The sequence below is a fragment of the Zootoca vivipara genome, chromosome 9 (genome assembly GCF_963506605.1).
Source record: "Zootoca vivipara chromosome 9, rZooViv1.1, whole genome shotgun sequence".
Classification (NCBI taxonomy): Eukaryota; Metazoa; Chordata; class Lepidosauria; order Squamata; family Lacertidae; genus Zootoca; species Zootoca vivipara.
Window position 1 is genome coordinate 30,280,878 of NC_083284.1, and position 18,650 is coordinate 30,299,527.

An 18,650-nucleotide genomic window follows, 5' to 3' on the forward strand; every position below is an offset into this window, starting at 1 on the left:
TTAAGTTTTATTTACAGTCTTTGTATATTGTCCAATAACTTAACATTTTCTGGTTATGAACAGTTGCATGACTATTAATGTTCAGTTTCACGGGATTAATTACCTTATTTTTGTCTTCCTTTGCAGGTACATTTGTATTTGCGGTGACAGTTACAGATGCTGATGCAGGACCGAATGCTGAGCTTCACTATTCCCTTTCAGGGAAGAATTCCGAAAAATTCCACATTGATCCATCACGAGGAGCGATTATGGCTGCCGAACGATTGTCTGGCACTTCTGAAATGACATTTTCTGTTAATGTGAAAGATGGTGGCTCGTTGCCCAAGACAGATTCTACAACTGTGACTGTAAGATTTGTAAATAGAGCAGATTTTCCTCGAGTTCAGGCTGAACAGCACACTTTCACATTTCCTGAAAATCAAGCGGTTGGCACTTTTGTCACTTCAGTTTCTGGATTGTCGTCGAGAGGCGATTCTTTGTCTTACTATATTGCTAGCGGTAATCTTGGCAACACCTTTCAGATTGACCAACTAACAGGACAGGTCACCATCAGCCAACCCTTAGACTATGAAGCAATACAGAAATATGTCATCTGGATTGAGGCGAGAGATATGGGCTTTCCACCATTTTCTTCTTACGTAAAATTGGAAATGACAGTGATAGACATAAATGATAATGCACCACTATTTGAACGAGATCCTTTGATTTCTGAAGTACTAGAAAACCTATCACCTTCTAAAATAATTACTGTAACTGCTGTGGACAAGGACAGTGGCTCTAATGGACAGTTAAATTATGAAATTGTCAGCGGCAATAAGGAGAACAGCTTCAGTATCCATCGTACCAATGGGGAAGTCAGAAGTGTCCGACCTTTAGATAGGGAGAATGTGGCCCATTACACACTTACTATCAAAGCTTCAGACAGAGGTGTACCTGTTCAGAGTACCACCGTCCGGGTGCTTATTAATGTGTTGGATGAAAATGATAACGCACCCAAATTTTCTCAGATATTCAGCGCTCTTGTACCTGAAAATGCCCCTTTGGGTTACACTGTAACACGAGTCACAACATCAGATGAAGATATTGGAGCAAATGCTGTCAGTAAATATTCAATAAGGGATACAAGTATACCTTTTGTCATAAACCCCAATACAGGAGATATAACAATCAGCAGACTTCTGAACAGGGAAGATACAGATCACTACAGAATCCGAGTTTCAGCACATGACTCTGGGTGGACAGTAAGCACAGATGTGACCATATTTGTAACAGACATCAACGACAATTCCCCACGGTTTACAAAACCGTCCTATTACTTGGATTGCCCTGAGCATAACGAAGTTGGATCACGAGTGATCCAGATATCTGCAACAGATCCAGATGAAGGAGCCAATGGGCAAGTCTTCTACTTCATCAAATCCCAGTCGGAGTTTTTCCGAATTAATGCTTCTACGGGGGAGATTTTCAATAAGCAACCTTTAAAGTTCCAAAACTCCAGCGGCCCCAGTAATGTCAATCTAAACAGGCACAGTTTCATTGTTACCTCATCAGATCGAGGCAGCCCTCCCTTGCTGAGCGAGACAACAGTCACAATCAACATTGTGGATAGCAATGACAACGCACCCCAGTTTCTCTTCAGTCAATATTTTACACCTGTTACTAAAAATGTAGCTGTTGGTACCAAACTAATTAAGGTAACTGCCATTGATGAGAAAGACTTTGGTCTAAATTCAGAAGTGCAATACATTATCTCAAATGACAACCTAACAGGTAAATTTGAACTGGACAGTAGCACAGGCTGGATTTCAGTAGCATCGCCACTGAGGAATGATATGAATAAAAACTTTCTAATAAAAGTAAAAGCAAAGGACAAAGGTAACCCTCCCCTCTCAACAGAAGTGCCTGTGCAAATAGTTGTAACAGAGGAAAACTATCACACGCCTGAGTTCTCTCAAAGTCATATAAGTATAACTGTCCACGAAAGTCATGCTGTTGGAGCTATTCTCAGGACTGTGTCGGCAAGGGACAAAGATACAGCTATGAATGGACTTGTCAAATACAACATTTCTTCTGGAAATGAGGCTGGGAACTTTGCAATTAACGCATCTACCGGTGCATTAAGGCTTGCCAAACCCCTTGATTATGAGCTTTGCCAAAAACATGAGATTACTGTTAGTGCTGCAGATGGCGGATGGGTTGCTAGAACAGGCTACTGTAGCATTACCATAGATGTTATTGATGTGAATGATAATTCTCCAGCTTTTAGCCCAGAAGACTACTTTCCGAGTGTTTTAGAAAATGCCCCTAGTGGAACAACTGTCATTCGTCTCTCTGCAACTGATGCTGATTCCGGACCTAATGCTGTAATTGCATATGCGGTTCAGTCTTCAGACAGTGATCTGTTTGTTATTGATCCTAATACTGGAATCATCACCACCCAAGGCTTTTTAGATTATGAAACAAAGCAGAGCTATCATCTCACCATAAAGGCCTTTAACGTTCCCGATGAAGAAAGGTGCAGCTTTGCCAATGTCAACATCCATTTAAAAGGAGCAAATGAGTATGTGCCACGGTTCGTGTCCAAGCTTTACTATTTTGAAGTTTCTGAAGCAGCTTCTAAAGGCACCATTGTGGGAGAAGTCTTTGCAAGTGACCGCGATATGGGAACTGACGGAGAAGTCCACTATCTGATCTTCGGCAGTAGCAGGAAAAAGGGTTTCCAGATTGATGACAGCAGCGGGCAGATTTATGTCACAGGACCTCTCGACAGGGAAAAGGAAGAACGGATCTCTCTGAAAGTGCTTGCAAAAAATGCCGGGAGCATTCGTGGTGCAGATATTGATGAAGTGGTTGTGAATATCACAATATTAGATGCCAATGACCCCCCTGTTTTCAGCTTCATGGTATACAACGTACAAATCAGTGAAGGTGTTCCAGTTGGGACCCACGTGACATTTGTAAGTGCCTTCGACTCTGACTCTCTCCCCAGCTGGAACAGGTTTTCCTATTTTATTGGCAATGGGAACAACAACGGTGCCTTTTCTATTAACCCACAGACAGGACAGGTTACAGTGACTGCAGAACTGGATAGAGAAACTTTACCAGTGTACAACCTATCTGTGTTAGCCATTGACTCAGGATCACCGTCAGCAACAGGAAGTGCCTCTTTATTGGTGGCTTTGGAAGATATCAATGACAATGGACCCACCCTTTCCACCACAGAAGGAGAAATAATGGAAAATAGCCGTGCAGGGACACTTGTGTTGAATCTTCAGTCATCCGATCCTGATCTTCCTCCAAATCAAGGCCCCTTTTCTTATTACTTGCTTAGCACTGGCACAGGAACCAGTTATTTCAGTCTCAGCACTGCTGGAGTTCTGACCACAACTAGAGAGATTGACAGAGAACAAATTTGTGATTTCTACTTGTCAGTGATTACAAGAGACTCGGGCATTCCTCAGATGTCTTCCACAGGAACTGTGCACGTAAAGGTAATAGATCAAAATGATAACCCGTCACAACCCAGAACAGTAGAGATCTTTGTCCATTATTTTGGCAATCTGTTCCCTGGTGGAACATTAGGCAATGTAAAACCTCAGGATCCAGATATTTTAGACAGTTTCCAGTGCTCTCTTACATCAGGAGTTACAAGCCTCTTCCATATTCCAGCAGGCACTTGTGATTTAAATTCCCTGGCAAGGTCTACCGATGGGACATTCGATCTCACAGTCCTGAGCAATGATGGGCTACACAACTCAGTCACTAGCAGTATCCGAGTTTTCTTTTCAGGATTCAGTAATGCCACACTTGATAACAGCATTCTCCTCTGTCTCAGTGTGCAATCCTTGAGAGAATTTTTGACTAACCACTACCTACATTTTCTGCGAATTGCCAATTCACAGTTGACCGGATTAGGGACTGCTGTGCAACTCTATGGGGCTTACCAGGAGAACAATCGGACTTTCTTGATGGCAGCTGTGAAACGGAACAGCTATCAGTATGTGAATCCAGGTGGTGTGACTACCTTCTTTGAAAGCATCAAAGAAATCCTTTTCCGTCAAAGCGGAGTTCGAATAGAGTCTGTGGATCATGACTCGTGTTTACAAAATCCTTGTCAAAATGGCGGCAGCTGCTTGAAAAAACTGGGTGTGAGCCCTAAGCTACGGAGCCATGAGAGTATCCCAGTCATTGTTGTGGCAAATGAACCCCTCCGGCCTTTTACATGCAGGTGTATGCCAGGATATGATGGCACACTGTGTGAAACAGACATAGATGAATGTCTCCCATCACCTTGCCACAATGGTGGGACTTGCCACAACCTGGTGGGCGGATTCTCTTGCAGTTGTCCCAGTGGTTTTACTGGAATGGCCTGTGAGAGAGATCTCAACGAGTGCCTCTCCGGCCCTTGTAAAAATGGTGCTCTCTGCCAGAACTTCCCAGGAAGCTTCAACTGTGTCTGCAAAACTGGATATACAGGTAAGTTTTTCTTCTACATGTGTGCTTGTTCTGAATGCAACACAGAGATGAACTAATGGTATTACCTATGAAGAAGCATTTAATCATAGCAAAATAAAAAAAAATCCTTCAGTAGCACCTTAAAGACCAACTAAGTTTTTATTTTGGTATGAGGTTTTGTGTGCATGCACACTTCTTCAGATACCAAAATAAAAACTTAGTTGGTCTTTAAGGTGCTACTGAAGGATTTTTTTTATTTTGCTTCGACTCAGACCAACACGGCTACCTACCTGTAACATTTAATCATAGGCGTTCTTGCTGGCAATTCAAACCCAGATGTATTATTTATGTAGCGTATGTGTATTCTGCCTTTTTTCCATCATGGAACTCAAGGTGGCTTATGTGTGGCTTCCAGTCCCCCCCCCCCCAATCCCAGATCTGGAGCTACTTTGCTTCCATAAAGTGATCACACTGTGTGTCTTCAGTTAGCTCACACCCCAAGTTTATAATCACATTATCTGCTGTTTGTGGAAACGATGATCCCACTTGCACCATACATTCAAAGCATTATTACACCATTATAAACAGCCATGGCATCCCTCACCAAAGAATCATGGGAACTGTATTCCCAGAATTCTTTGGGGGAAGTCTTGACTGTTAAATTGGTATAATAGTGCTGTAAATGTACATGTGGAAGTAGCCTAGGTCTAAAATTAATCAGTGGATTTTTTAAAAATGCTTTTTTTTGCCAGAAATTAGCCAAGCATTAAAGCTTGCACGGCTCCATCCTGCCTATCTCCCAGCTAGAACCTTGTGTAAAAATCATAATCAGGATTTTCAGCCCTTCTATTAAACATATCAGTTAGATATAGAGTGATGCCTCTTAGCTTTCTGCCAGGAAAGCATCTAGAGCCATCAAATACATCTCCATTTAAATAGCATATGTGGCAACTGACACATGTTCACTGTTAGAGCCGCCTTGACATAAAAGATTCTGATGGGATCTTTCTATGTATGCTCCATCAGTGTAGCCTGCTGAGCCTCAGGTCACAAGTAATTATTCGTAATTGAATGGCTGTTCTAATTAACCTAATGATCTGAGATTGTGTTTCACAGTGAATCATCACATCAAATTATTTGGCCAGCAGCGTAGCAGAACAATTCCATGCCACAATTGCGGGTAACCTTTTAAGTCATTAGCATCAGAGGTTAAATAGGCATGTACTTGCCAGCTCACTAGGACACCTCAGCAGAACACCCGTTTTAACAATAGCACACAATGCAGTCACATCAGTCCTGTAGCTTGTAATGGGGGTTAATGAAACTACAGTGATTTGCTGAGATGACTGTCTTGCCTGATGCTTGTCACATACAGTATTTCTCCACATTGTAACACATTAATTCCCCCCCCCATCTGCTGAAAGCAGAAATATGCCATGGAAGAAATTTGAAAAGTAATGTGTGTGAGAGAGAGGGAGGCAGGGAGGGAGGGAGGAAGGGAGAATTGAGTGTTCCCATAGAGTGTGGGTTATGCTCTTGTCTTCCCTCACCAAAAATAAAAAGGCAATATGGTAGCAGACACAATACACCCATGCTAGAAATGTGAAGTGGCAGTGTTTTTTCCCCTAGGAGCGAATAATTGTAAAAGAGGAAGATCAGTATAACTCATTAAATTGATGATTTACAAATATATCACAAAACAGCCCAAAGTAGGTTTGAAAACAATACAAAAGGAACACTAAAGGCAGAGACCTTTTCATCCTGTTCATAACAAAAATCTAAAATATATGTCACTAGCGGCCTCATTCCCAGTATTGCTTGGGAATCCTTAGGAACCAAAAGAGGAGACCTTTTGAAATTAATGAAATACACTTAGTCATGTTCATTAATTTCAGTGGGTCTACTCTGAGTGACTTAGTAGAATACCACCCAAAATGTATGTATGCATGACCCCTGTCTGGATCAAAGCAGCTGCTCTTCTTTGTAGCTTCTGTTGTTTTCTAAAGCAAGCTTTCCTTCTTTTCACTGTAAGTCTGAGTTCATAGACCACTAGAATGGCTTCCCTTACCTTGCTGAGAGGGTACACAGGTTTTTCACTGATTTATTATGTTTGGCCAGCTGCATTTCACTTCATCACTCCATAGAAGCAATTAGGCTCATTGCAGTGAGCGCAAGCATAATGAAAGATTACATCAGTGTAACACTGAGGTTTAAGCAATCTGTTATAATTATGTCTATTAATGATGATCATATTTTGTTTTGTAATGAATCAGTTGCAAGATGGGATATATCAGATGACATACAGTAGTGCGTTGTCTGCCCTTTCTATGAACCCCTCAGTTCCTCTTTTCTGGACCCTTTTTAGGATGGGTTTTGTGAAATCAATTCATTTTTTTAAGCAAGAAGTTAATCTGAAAGATACTGCCATCTTAGAAAAAGCCTAATGTTATCTTAAATCAGTTCTTCCCAACAACTATATGCAAATACTCCATTTAAGCAATGATAACTAAAAGGCCTTTCACATGGTTGCCAGTGAATCAGCAGAGCAGAAACTTAACTACTAATCTTTCCCCATCCTTGCTGGGACATGCTAGCTGACTGGAGATTCAGTTGCATATTATCCAACTACTAGCTGACCCGGCCACGCGTTGCTGTGGTTTTTTCCTGTGATCCTCCCTCCCCAATCCTGTCCCGATCCATGACATATCCTGCCCCTCCTCCCTCCACCCCGGCTCATTCCTGTGTTTCGGTAGGATAGCCTTTCCTCTGTTGTCCCTGGGGAGTGTTGGCCCCTCCCCCATGTATCTCCATACCTTAGCCCCCACCATTGGAGAAGGAACTGTTAGTTTTTGGTTTGGGTTTGTTTAATTTTTTTTAATGTGATAGTACTTGTGGGTAGACAATATTTTTAGTTGTTCCATTTGTTGTGAAGATGTAGAGATTATCTGGTTTGCCGACTCTTGAGCATGCAACATATAGTTGTCCATGTGAGAAGCAATCCGATTCTAGGTATAATCCACAGAATTGTAATGATTGGCCTTGTGATTTGTTGATGGTGATAGTGAATGCTAAGTGAATAGGGAATTGTAGTCTTTTAAATTGAAAGGGAACATCTGTTGGAATGATCGGAATGCGAGGAATGAGGGCATCTTCACCTTTGTTGGGTCCTGTTAAGATTGTGGCTTCTATGACGTTGGGTAATAATCTTTTTACTAATAGTCGTGTGCCATTGCAAAGTTTAGGCTGGTTTATATTTCTTAACATGATGATTGGTACACCAATTTTTAAATGTAGTAAGTGTAGTGGTATTCCTGGTAGTTTGAGGGAGTTTAAGAAGTCTGTAGGATAGTTAACTGCTTCATCCATTTCGACAACTGTGTCGATTGATTTGTATGTAATTGTTTCGTTGTCAAGGTAAGATTGTATGGTATAGTTTAGTTCGTAGACGTCTTACCTTTAGAGTCCTTTTTTAAGTGGAGGAGTTGTAGCTTTGTTGATAGAAGTTTATCCTGGTGTGTGGTGGATCTTGAGAAGGTCGAAATGGCTATTGGAGTGGGCTTTGTCCCTTGATGTTTTTTTTTTTTGCCTGTTTATTAGGTCGCTTGATTGATTTTTTGGATAATGGAATTTTTTTGGGGGGGGGGGTGTTTAGTGATAGTAAGAGGGTATGATTGTGATTGGGAATGGATCGGAGGATGGTGAGAGGGAATGGTTTTAAGGATGTTGGTGGTGAGGGTGGGTGGTTGTTGGTTATAAGATAACCAAGATGGCGGAAAGTGTATATGTGGGGATGGGGGGGTATTTTGAGAGGGAATGGAGCAGAGGGAGGTGGTGGAGATTTTTGCAGGAAGGTGGTTAGGAGGGGAGGAAATTGTTGGAAAGTGTATATGTGGGTTTTGGGGTATTTGAGAGAGGGAAGGGGTCGTAGGACGCTGCTGGAAAGGAGGGAATAGTATATGAGGGCCTGTGCGGGCGTGTGTTTGTGAGTTGGAAAGTCTCGGAGGACGGTGAGAGTGAACGGATCGGAGGAATGTGCTTAGGAGGGTAGGAAGATGGAAGGGAGTGTTTCTGATGGGGTTTGGGCGGGTGATTGTGAGAGGGAAAGGATTGGAGAAGGGTGAGAAGGGACGGAGAGGAGGACGCTGATGGAGAGTATTGTAGGACGTTGCTTAAGAGTGCAGGAAGATGGCGGAAAGCATCTGAGAGGGTTTGTGGGGGGTTGTTTTTGTGAGAGGGAAAGGATCGGAGAAGGGTGAGAGGGAATGGATTGGAGGTCGTTGCTTAGGAGGGTATTAAGAGGTTAGAAAGTGTTTTAGGGTTTGGAGGTTTGTGAGTGGGAACGGATCGGAGGACGGTGCTGAAGAAATTTGGAGGGTTTTGATAATGAGGGTTGGAAAATGGCGGAAAGCGTCTCTAACGGCCTGAAGAGAGTGTGATTTTGAGAGGGAAAGGTTCGTGTTGCAGAGGTTCGGAGGACGTAGGTTAGGAGGGGTGGAAGATGGACGGAATAGTATTTGAGGGGCTGTGGGGGTGTGTGTTTCTGAGAGGGAAAGGATTGGAGGACGGTGATAGTGAACGGATCGGAGGACGCTCCTGGAGAATTTTGGAAGGTGTTGTTAATGAGGGTTGCAAAATGGCGGAAAGCGTCTCTAACGGCTTGTGGGGTTTATGATTTTGAGAGGGAAAGGGTCGGAGGACGGTGTTGCAGAGGTTCGGATGACATTTAGGAGGGGAGGAAGACGGAGGGAAAATGATCTGAGGGCCTGTGAGAGTGATCGGATTGGAGGATGATGGAGAGGACTGTAGGAGGATGTTTCGGAGGGCAGCAAGCTGTAGGAAGCAGTTTGTGAGGGCTTGCGGGGAGGTGTATTTGTGAGTGGGAAAGGATCGGAGGATGCTGAGAGGGAAAGGGTCGCAGGACGTGCTGGAGAGGTTTTTTGGACGGTGGTTAGGAAGGGAGCAAGGTTGCTGAAAGAGTATCTGAGTGTCTGTGGGAGGATGTGAGTTTGAGTGGGAATGGATCAGAGGTTGGAAGATTGAGGGACTGTGAGAGGGAAAGGTATACTTTTAGGTTGTTAGGAGGTCCAGACGCTGGTGTTGGGTATATCCGAGGAGGTCCTGGATACCTCTGACAGATGGATATCCATTAGTGTTGGATCTCGTGCTGGAGGCGGGGTTTGTGGGTGTGGCTTAGGTTTCCCAGGAAGGGAGGGGGTGGAGGAGGGTACTACACCACTTGAGGGCGCTGTTTGAGTTGGTGGGAAAGCATTTCTGTACCTGCGCAGGTGTGTGATTTGAGGTATTTTTGTCCCCAACAACGCTCTAGGAGTGACCTGGATCGTTGTGTCCAAATTTCAGGACGATCGGTCAAGCGGTTACAGAGAAAAGTGGAACCCCGGATTTCACAATTTTTACATTTTTATATATATAGATCATTATTTACCAGGAAGGCAGAGAACTGGTTCTCTCTTCATGCTAAAGCAAATCATGGCTTGGAGTATGTAGGCTTCCAAAAAGAGGACCACATACCATTTGCTCCTCACTGTCATTCTGTTGCTGCTATGCTGAGCTATGCCATGGCTGGGCTTAGTGTGTTGTCCAAACCTGGGGTCATGGCTTAGCTTTTTCCAGACTAACAATGAGCTGTAAACAAGTTTTTCTCCCTCTGGTTAACAGCCTATGGCGAGCTAAACCATGAGCCTGGGTTTGGGCTAACGTAGGGTTGCCATATCTCCTCTTTTTCCAGAGATGTCCTCTTTTTCATGGTTAGTCATCATAGCAATCCATGGTTAAAAGTAGAAGTCGGCAAATGTGCTTTCTTTTTTGCCCTTCAAAATATGGCACCCCTAGCCAAACCATGGCTTAGTTCAGTGCAGCAACAGGACACCTGGGAAGGAGCAAAGCACCTGTGATCTCTTCTCCAGAAGCCCACACACTTGAACATTTGTTCTAAGCCCTGCTTTGGTTTAGCATGATGTGTGAGCCAAGCCAATAACTCAGAAATAGTTTACACTTCCAAGCAAGCTAACCTAGAACCAGATTTGACTTGATAGTAGAGCTAGCAGGAGTCCTGTTAATGCAATGGGCTACTTCCCACTGCTCCCCATGGCACTCTCTTCAGTCATCTCTAGGGATTAGGAGAAGCCCCAGAGCAAGGTAGGGGGGGATGCATGCGCTGATAGAACAATCATATTATCACAATGTTGAATTCCCCCCAGCCTTCAATCTGTATATAGTAATACCTGTGAGTAAGTTGTATATAACTCAGTGGGGCTTATATCTGAGGAGACAGCTTTGGGCTATTCTTTCTGAGTTTTTCCTGTTAAAAAGATAAACGTTATGTGGCTCCTATTCCAGATCCTCACAGTTTATCTTTGGGCATGCATGTACAGAATAGCTCGTAACCTATCAAAATTAGTCGTTGCCCAATTTGGTTGAAAATGGGCAAAGTGATCAAAATCCGTGAAACTGAAACTTGTAGATGAGCCTCTTGTAGACCTTCAAAGTTCATGAATTCAGTCATTTGGTGATTTGTTTAACTTCGGGGCATAATTTACCCAAGCAAATCACCGGTTTCTCTCATCAAAACATTATTATTTGAACCATATGCAATTAATTATAGAGCTGTGAAATGTTTTGGAGGAGAAAGAATAGCCCGAGGAATGTATTTTTAAAAAACCAACCCATCTTCAGGCTTGCAAATTTAATTAAATTCAGTGGAGAAATCTTTACAAAAGGCAATAAAACTGTGCAGCTTGCACCATGCAGTGAACCCTTGCAGTGATGAACGGCGTCCAAGTAAGTTCTATCATGAAGTGACAAAAAATGAGAATGCAACGATTGAAGGTTAGGGCAAAGCTACACATTACGTTAGTCACATTTTTGAAACAGTTTGAAGCAGCTGTGCGAGGCCCTGTTCTGGAATACCGTCCCATGAAGGTTTCTCTACAAAATAACAGTCTACCAGCTGCTTCTTCTTCTTCTTCTTCTTCTTCTTCTTCTTCTTCTTCTTCTTCTTCTTCTTCTTCTTCTTCTTCCTCTTCCTCTTCCTCTTCCTCTTCCTCTTCCTCTTCCTCTTCCTCTTCCTCTTCCTCTTCCTCTTTCTTTTATTGAAACATCACCTTCAGGGGAAAATAGCAGCCATGGGAAATTATCAGAGGCAAATCTGTGCAGGATTCAGATCAAGATCTCAGTTGGCTGCTTTTCTTTCAAGATAGAAGTGGCAGCATTTTAGAATCCAGTTTGAGGCTCAACTCTGTTCATGTTAGCAAGTAGAGAACCTCCATGCTCTGAGCAGTGGCCAGTTCTTACTGGAATAACTTGTTGTTGCACATCAATTTTAGGAAGTTATGACTAGGGCTGGGCAAGTTTGTCAGTTTCAGTTTGTCTGAGTTTCTCATTTTTTCCAATCTTAAATTCAGTTCTCCATATTTCCACATCAGCATGAGTTTTTTTTAATATACATATATAAAATTATCCTCGTGAAAATTATCAGCATTTTCATGCACATTTCCCCTAATATACCCATTTGCAAAGCATCTCCCCATGATACAATACATATTAGAAAGATATGCATATACCCCACTACAAGCATTTTTATACACATTACTTGGCTAGAGAACTGCATTGCAATTTTTGAAGAATGGCTGTTTCTCAGTTCAGGTCCTGTTTCAGAAAGCGCAGGTTAGGTAGGTTAGTCATGACACATTACTCTCCATGAAAGTAGCTATTACAAGTTAATTCCACATTAGTATGATGTTCAGTGTTTCTACATTAAAAATATAATAATAAAAACTCACTACGGAATACAGAGAATGAAACTCACTTTTAAATTAAGCAAATTATTTCTGTGCTCCAGTTGCGACTAATGCAAATTATCCCACTTTGTTCATAATGCAAATTGGCTAAGTGCAACTCAGTTTCCATATGGTACTGTCTTCTACTATTGCAGGGAAAATGTGTGACTCCACCGTCAATTACTGTGAATGCAACCCCTGTTTCCATGGAGGATCCTGTCAAAATGGAGTGGAGGGATATTACTGTCATTGTCCATTTGGTGAGTAGAAATTTGGTACTTAATTCAGATTCACTTGCAGAACCCTAATCCTTTAGACCCTAGTCCCCAAATCCAACCACCTATGGATTTTATAGCTTACTGCTTAATTTTTCAAAATATGATAATATTGTTTTAATCAGAATAAAGCAAAGCAATGTGACTTGGTTGCTCATTTACCATCTGGCAGGAAACCAAACAAAGAACTGGAGTAGTCAAAAAAGGTGAGGCAAGATTTCCAAGTCATAGCTGTCAAGTTTTCCCTTTTCTTGTGAGGAAGCCTACTCAGCATAAGGGAATTTCCCTTTAAAAAGGGGAGAACTTAACAGCTATGTTCCAAGTGCTACAAAATTTCATCTGTTTTGAGCCCAACATGTTTTGCAACAATTATTTTATTAATGGCATGCATTTTAGCAACAATCCTGACACACCAGGGGTGTTGCAATATTCACAGGAAATAATACAGTATCTGTAGATTAGTGTGTCAGGATTTTTGCTTAAAAAAAGTAACAAAATAAAAATCTAAAACCCTTTGGACTCACAATAAATAATATTTTGCAGAACCTGGAGTTTCTCTTCCTCCTTTTTCTGTCAGTTGACATTACAAAGATAAGAAGAATGCCTACCAAATCAGACTGAAGACCTATCTTGATCCATGTTGTGTTGCTCATGGTAACCAACCAGGTAGCCATGGGAAGTCTACAATAGGACATGACGACCATTGGTTCTCTCCCTTCTGCTGGGCTTGATGGCCTTCTGTAGAGCCTCATGCATTGTACACCCTACACACCGCTAGTGAGTGAAGAAGTACATCATTGGTCTGTGCTGAATTTCCCACCATTTAACTTAATTGGATGTTACCTCAGGTTCTGCAGAATTTGAGAGTAAGATAATCTACACTCTCCGTACTTCCTCCACACCATGCATAATTTTATAAAACTCTTAACATCTCTCCCATTTCTTGCCTCCCCCCACCAGTCCCCAGTTTGAAGATAATATTGTAGAAGGAGAAAGATGGCACTTTTCTTTACCTTTCTCCATTCTACAATATTGTCTTCAAAGAAGAGAAGACAATTAAAAGCTTGGGTAAAAAGTATAGTATTTACCTGGAGACAGAACATCAGTAGAGTAGATACCTGTTGAAGAGATGTGGTGAGGGAGATCCACAGCTAAAGAAGTTCCACAAGTAATATTATCCACCCTGCCTCCGGAGGTGGAGACATCAAAGCAGGGCATCTTCTGAAGACGTATTGACGAGGTCTGAAGAAACTCTTAATTTCCATAAGCCTTGGGAGCCTTGGTTAAACTGGAGTTCTCAAAGTTAGTAGCATACACAGTTCCATTTCAACTTTATTCAGCAATGGTCACATATGTGACACAAAAATTGATTCAAGGTAGGCAAAGGAAATTCACACACTGGATGGAAGGGGTGTGTGAAGGTTAAGGAAATATTGCATCCCACTCCAAATCTCCACACTGTGTTTTTGTTTGACATCTGCACCGGGTCCATGGCAGATCACATGTAATTCCTGAATGGGGCTTTGGTACTTTCAAAACCCTGTGACAAGGAACAGCTGTAAAAGCACAGGATAAGTGAGGGCATTTGAACCACAAAACATTAAAGAGCTGGGAGAGATCATGCCCCAGTGCCTCAGAGGTACCAGACATCCCAGTATAACACAATTACTTGTAATGTTATAATTATTAAAGCTTCTCTTAAACATATATAAAGGTATGTCAAAATCAAACTACATTATATTTACAGCAATTGTGCCTTATTCCTGCAATCATTGCCAAGCAGTATTCTCAAGAAATTTATGGATGAAGCCAGAAAGACTTCTTCTTCTTCTTCTTTTGAAAGACCAATATATGGTAGCAATTATAGAAGAACTTGGAAATCACTAGCTTAGACCGTGAGCCTGCTGTGTAGAGAAAATGTAAGAGGAGATACAGCATCTGGCTACAATCACATTCAAGTCTTGCATGAACTTAAAATCCATGTTAAATTACCACTGATCATAAAAAATAGAGCTGTTGCATCTATATCTGTTTGTAAGTTTCGGCTTGTGCAGCTTCCCATCACCTTTCCCCCAAATAATCATTATGGGGAGAAGGGGCAATTGGGTTCAACTCAACTATTCTATTATCACGGATGATGCTTGACAGGGAATGTCTTCCAAATGATTACCTTCTTCATTGCTAAAGGAAGCACTCTAGCAAGGAAAGAAAGAGGTGATACTTCTTTACAGGAAGGAGCTGGGACAATGAAGGAGCAAATTCTCCTTCCCTGATGCTCCGCGGTCCTATTCCATACTAAGGTTCAATTCCAATTCTCCCAACCCTAAGCTAGGAATGGAAGAGAAATGTGGTTCACTGGTTCAGTTCACCCATCAAGATCTAATTTACACTCCCTGAAACAATATGTGGACTGAAATGTGGTAATCCTTCAAAATTCACACTTTTGTGAAATTTGCAGTGTTGTCCTCCAGCCTAACAATCACTAGGTGAAAAACATCCATAAATGATACATTGATGAAAACAACATTGACAAATGCATTCATTATATTAGGGGAAATGCCTTGCGAAATATGTATACTGGGCAAAATTGCATACAAAAATGTGCATATGGGGGGGGTCACTATAGTGATGTTGAATTTTGCAAACTAATGTGGAGAACTGAATTTAAGACTGGAAAAATGAGAAACCAAAATTGACCTATTGGACCATCCATAATCCAACCCATTCCTATATTTCAATTCTACTTCTCCCAGCCCTTACTTCAGATCTGATTTCTTCCTGATCCTAATTCTGCTCTTTCTCCCTTCCTCTCCATCTCAGATTCCACTCAATCCCACCCTGTCCTGCAATCTAGTTCTTCCCCTTTCTCTTTGTTTCTTACTTGCCTACATTCTTTTCTAACTTCAGAAAATAATGAGCCAGTCAGAAGCGGGATGCAAAAAAGGTCTTTGCCATTTTACAAAAATATAGTTAATATCGTACATTTTAAAACCCTTAAAAGACCGCAGGCAAGTATTTTATAAAAATATTATTATAAAAACATTCATATTTTGAAGAAATACTATATGGATGGAATGCAGCGCCTGCATGTTTGAAAGCAGTTAACAACAAAGAAAAATACTGTATGTGCTCTTCAAAATGCATTGTATGTTGACTTGATCTAAAGAATACTATATGGTGTTCTGCCAAAATTAAGGAGGAATGCAACTGTCATTGGTTCCATATTGGATTTTATTTTTATTCCATATTATTTGGCATAGCTAGAAAATGCTGGTAGCAAAGGGGGTGGTTTTATTGGCTAGTTTTGAAATGAAATATGATTTAAAACAAGGGAAACAGAAGCAGCACAAATAAAAAAAGGAAGCAAAAGTAGGCAGGAGGGAAATGCATACACATGTATTGACCGATTGACTAAATTTGGTTTTGAAAGTAAATAGTATATAACAGGGAACATATAGTATGCAAAATTCATAGGCATATAGAATGCCAAAGGGCAAGATAATATGATATTGTTTATCCAAATGATATTATCTATGTGTTAATACAGGTCACAAAGGCCATTTCCACTTTTGTAACACTTGAAGAGATATTTTAACACATTTGGAAGGGAAGTGTTATGTCCATCAAAGTCACCCCGTGAGCACAAGGATTCCCATTTGCCTCTCGTCCACCTGCTTTCTCCCAAAATCTGTTCTGGGGGTTACCCCAACATTCTTCGGCAGATCTGGCATGAGAAGTTCAATTGCACAAATAGAAATCCTTGCACTAACTAGACAACTTCACTATCTACAACCCAAAATATTTTATTGGTGCTTAAAACAATTGAAGCTACTGCAAATATATTTTTTTGGAATTTTATTTTTTACATTATATTTGAATAATTATATCCTGTGCTAAAGACATAGCACCCAAGGCTACTAACAATAGAAACCTTTTTAAAAAATGCCATAATGTAACAATACTTTTTAAAAAAGAAAGCAGAAAAAGTGGCACATACATTCAAACATTAAGTGTTAACGTGAACCAGAGTGCTAATAAAGAGGCTGTGTAAACAAGCCTTAATCAAATTGTTGGAAGTTAAAAAATATGTAGACCACATGTCTTTAACACATAAAATGATCACTCCCAATGGATATTTATGCCACACAAATAGTGGTTCTCTTAAAAATGATAGTGATGATGCAGAAACTTGCCACTCTTAGTGCTATTGGAATATGTATAAATGCATGATTTATCCATTGAAATAGATGGCACCTAAATGTGTTAACTTGGCTGGGTCGCACCCAGTATCTTCATTTTTTACAGCTTCTTCAACAAGAGAGCAGTCATACAAGAAGTTGGCAAAAAGCAAGCTGGTGTCAATTAAGATGGCATAAAGTTACACCAGATCCAAACCCTGCTCAGCAGTGGGGTTGCTTCTGCTGCTTGGACTAAGCTGGGCAGAGGGAAAACAAGCCCTTAAAATAATGTTTTATGCCAGGTTGCCTGGTCACAGTAGCCAGCTTAAGTTCCCCCCTCTCTGGCCACACCCTGTCCCACCCCTTTGGGTGAATTTACACTGGCCTCGGTTCAGCTGGCTGAGCCTTGGCCCAGCCAGTCTGAACATATCTTTGGGTACTTAGCACTGGCTGAGCCACAAATCAGCTGGTTGAGCCAAAGATCTGCTGCACCCTGAGCTTCTCATCCTAACAGATCTTGCAACAGGATTGCCACCCCCTAAAAGAATTATATTTTAGAGTGCTTCTGCAGTTCTTGATCATTGTTACATTTTTATTTTCGCAGGAGTTTTCGGAAAGCATTGTGAAGTAAATAGCTACGGATTTGAAGAATTGTCTTACATGGAATTCCCCAGTATGGATCCAAACAACAATTATATCTACATCAAGTTTGCCACCATCCAAAGCAATGCCCTTCTGTTATATAATTATGACAACCAGACTGGAGATCGGGCAGAATTCCTGGCCCTAGAAATAACAGAAGAGAGGCTGAGATTCTCATACAACCTTGGCAGTGGCACGTACAAACTCACCACAGCAAAGAAGGTGTCTGATGGACAGTTTCACACTGTTATTGCCCGGAGGGCTGGAATGGTAAGCATTGCTTTACAGAAATAATAATAATAATAATAATAATAATAATAATAATAATAATAATAATAATAAAGCTTCACTCTCAGTTCCAAGTCACATCAGCTTTTAAGAAAGTACAAATGGATGGTTGTTGGGTTTTTTTGTTTCCCCCCCCCAAAAAGTCTTTTAAAAAATACAAAAGCTTTTTTTGTTCCATAAAAATTACCCTGAAGCATTTTAAACGGCTTCTTCAAAGGACACTCTCTAAATGTGAGGTTGATTAATGAAGGGAATTAATGACTATCCAGATCTAATTAATTGGTGCAGACTATAGAAAGAATAAGCACTGAAGACTAATTAAGAGGCAGATTTAATGTTTGGAATGATGCAAGAACAAAACCCTTTGTAACTGAAGGCTATGTAATTGCCATGCATGTTATTTTTGAAGAGAGATGATGAAATTTTGTTCATTCTCCAAATGTTCTGAAATTTTTGCAAAATGTGAAGGAGTTTTCTTTGTGAATGATAACTACCCAGTTCTGCTATATAGAAAATTGCCTTATATTAGACAATGTACCTCTCTCCAAATCTTTTGCTGCCACCACCTTACCCCCTCCATTGCTAAGCACCAGTGGACAGGCTTGTGTTTTAACGGGGCACTATGTATTATTAAGGGAAAGATTGTGAGCAGATGCATTTATGTTTTAAAAAACAAAGAAAAGAAAGATCTTCCTGACTTTAAATTAAGGGGAAGCAATGGTCACTGTGATCTGCACTAATATCGAAAATAAGCATTCCAGAGTTTTCCATTAACTGGAAGGAATGGGTGCAAATGAAAACTTAGATTTGCTAAATGCAAACAACCAAGTCAGGATCTCTCCATCAACTATGTTAGTGCAATTTCTCACACTGTAACACAGGAAGGGTGGAAAAAATTAAAAAGATGGCCTGTTTGTCAAAGTGCACCATCATTCATACACATGGCAAGAGCAAACTACACAAGTATTGTTTCCTAAATTAAGTAGCAACATTTTCAATATAAAATACAGGAGACA

The 18,650-nt window shown here is 41.0% G+C and overlaps 1 protein-coding gene across 1 annotated transcript in view; it reads left to right on the forward strand.

Moving 5' to 3' along the window:
• FAT4 (FAT atypical cadherin 4) overlaps positions 1-18,650 on the forward strand; it is a 135,926-nt gene that overhangs the window by 96,851 nt on the left and 20,425 nt on the right. Inside the window, exons 9-11 of the mRNA XM_035111643.2 lie at positions 127-4,476; positions 12,407-12,511; positions 17,309-17,616. Coding sequence (XP_034967534.2) covers positions 127-4,476; positions 12,407-12,511; positions 17,309-17,616 — 4,763 coding nt within the window. The remainder of the gene's footprint in view (positions 1-126; positions 4,477-12,406; positions 12,512-17,308; positions 17,617-18,650) is intronic.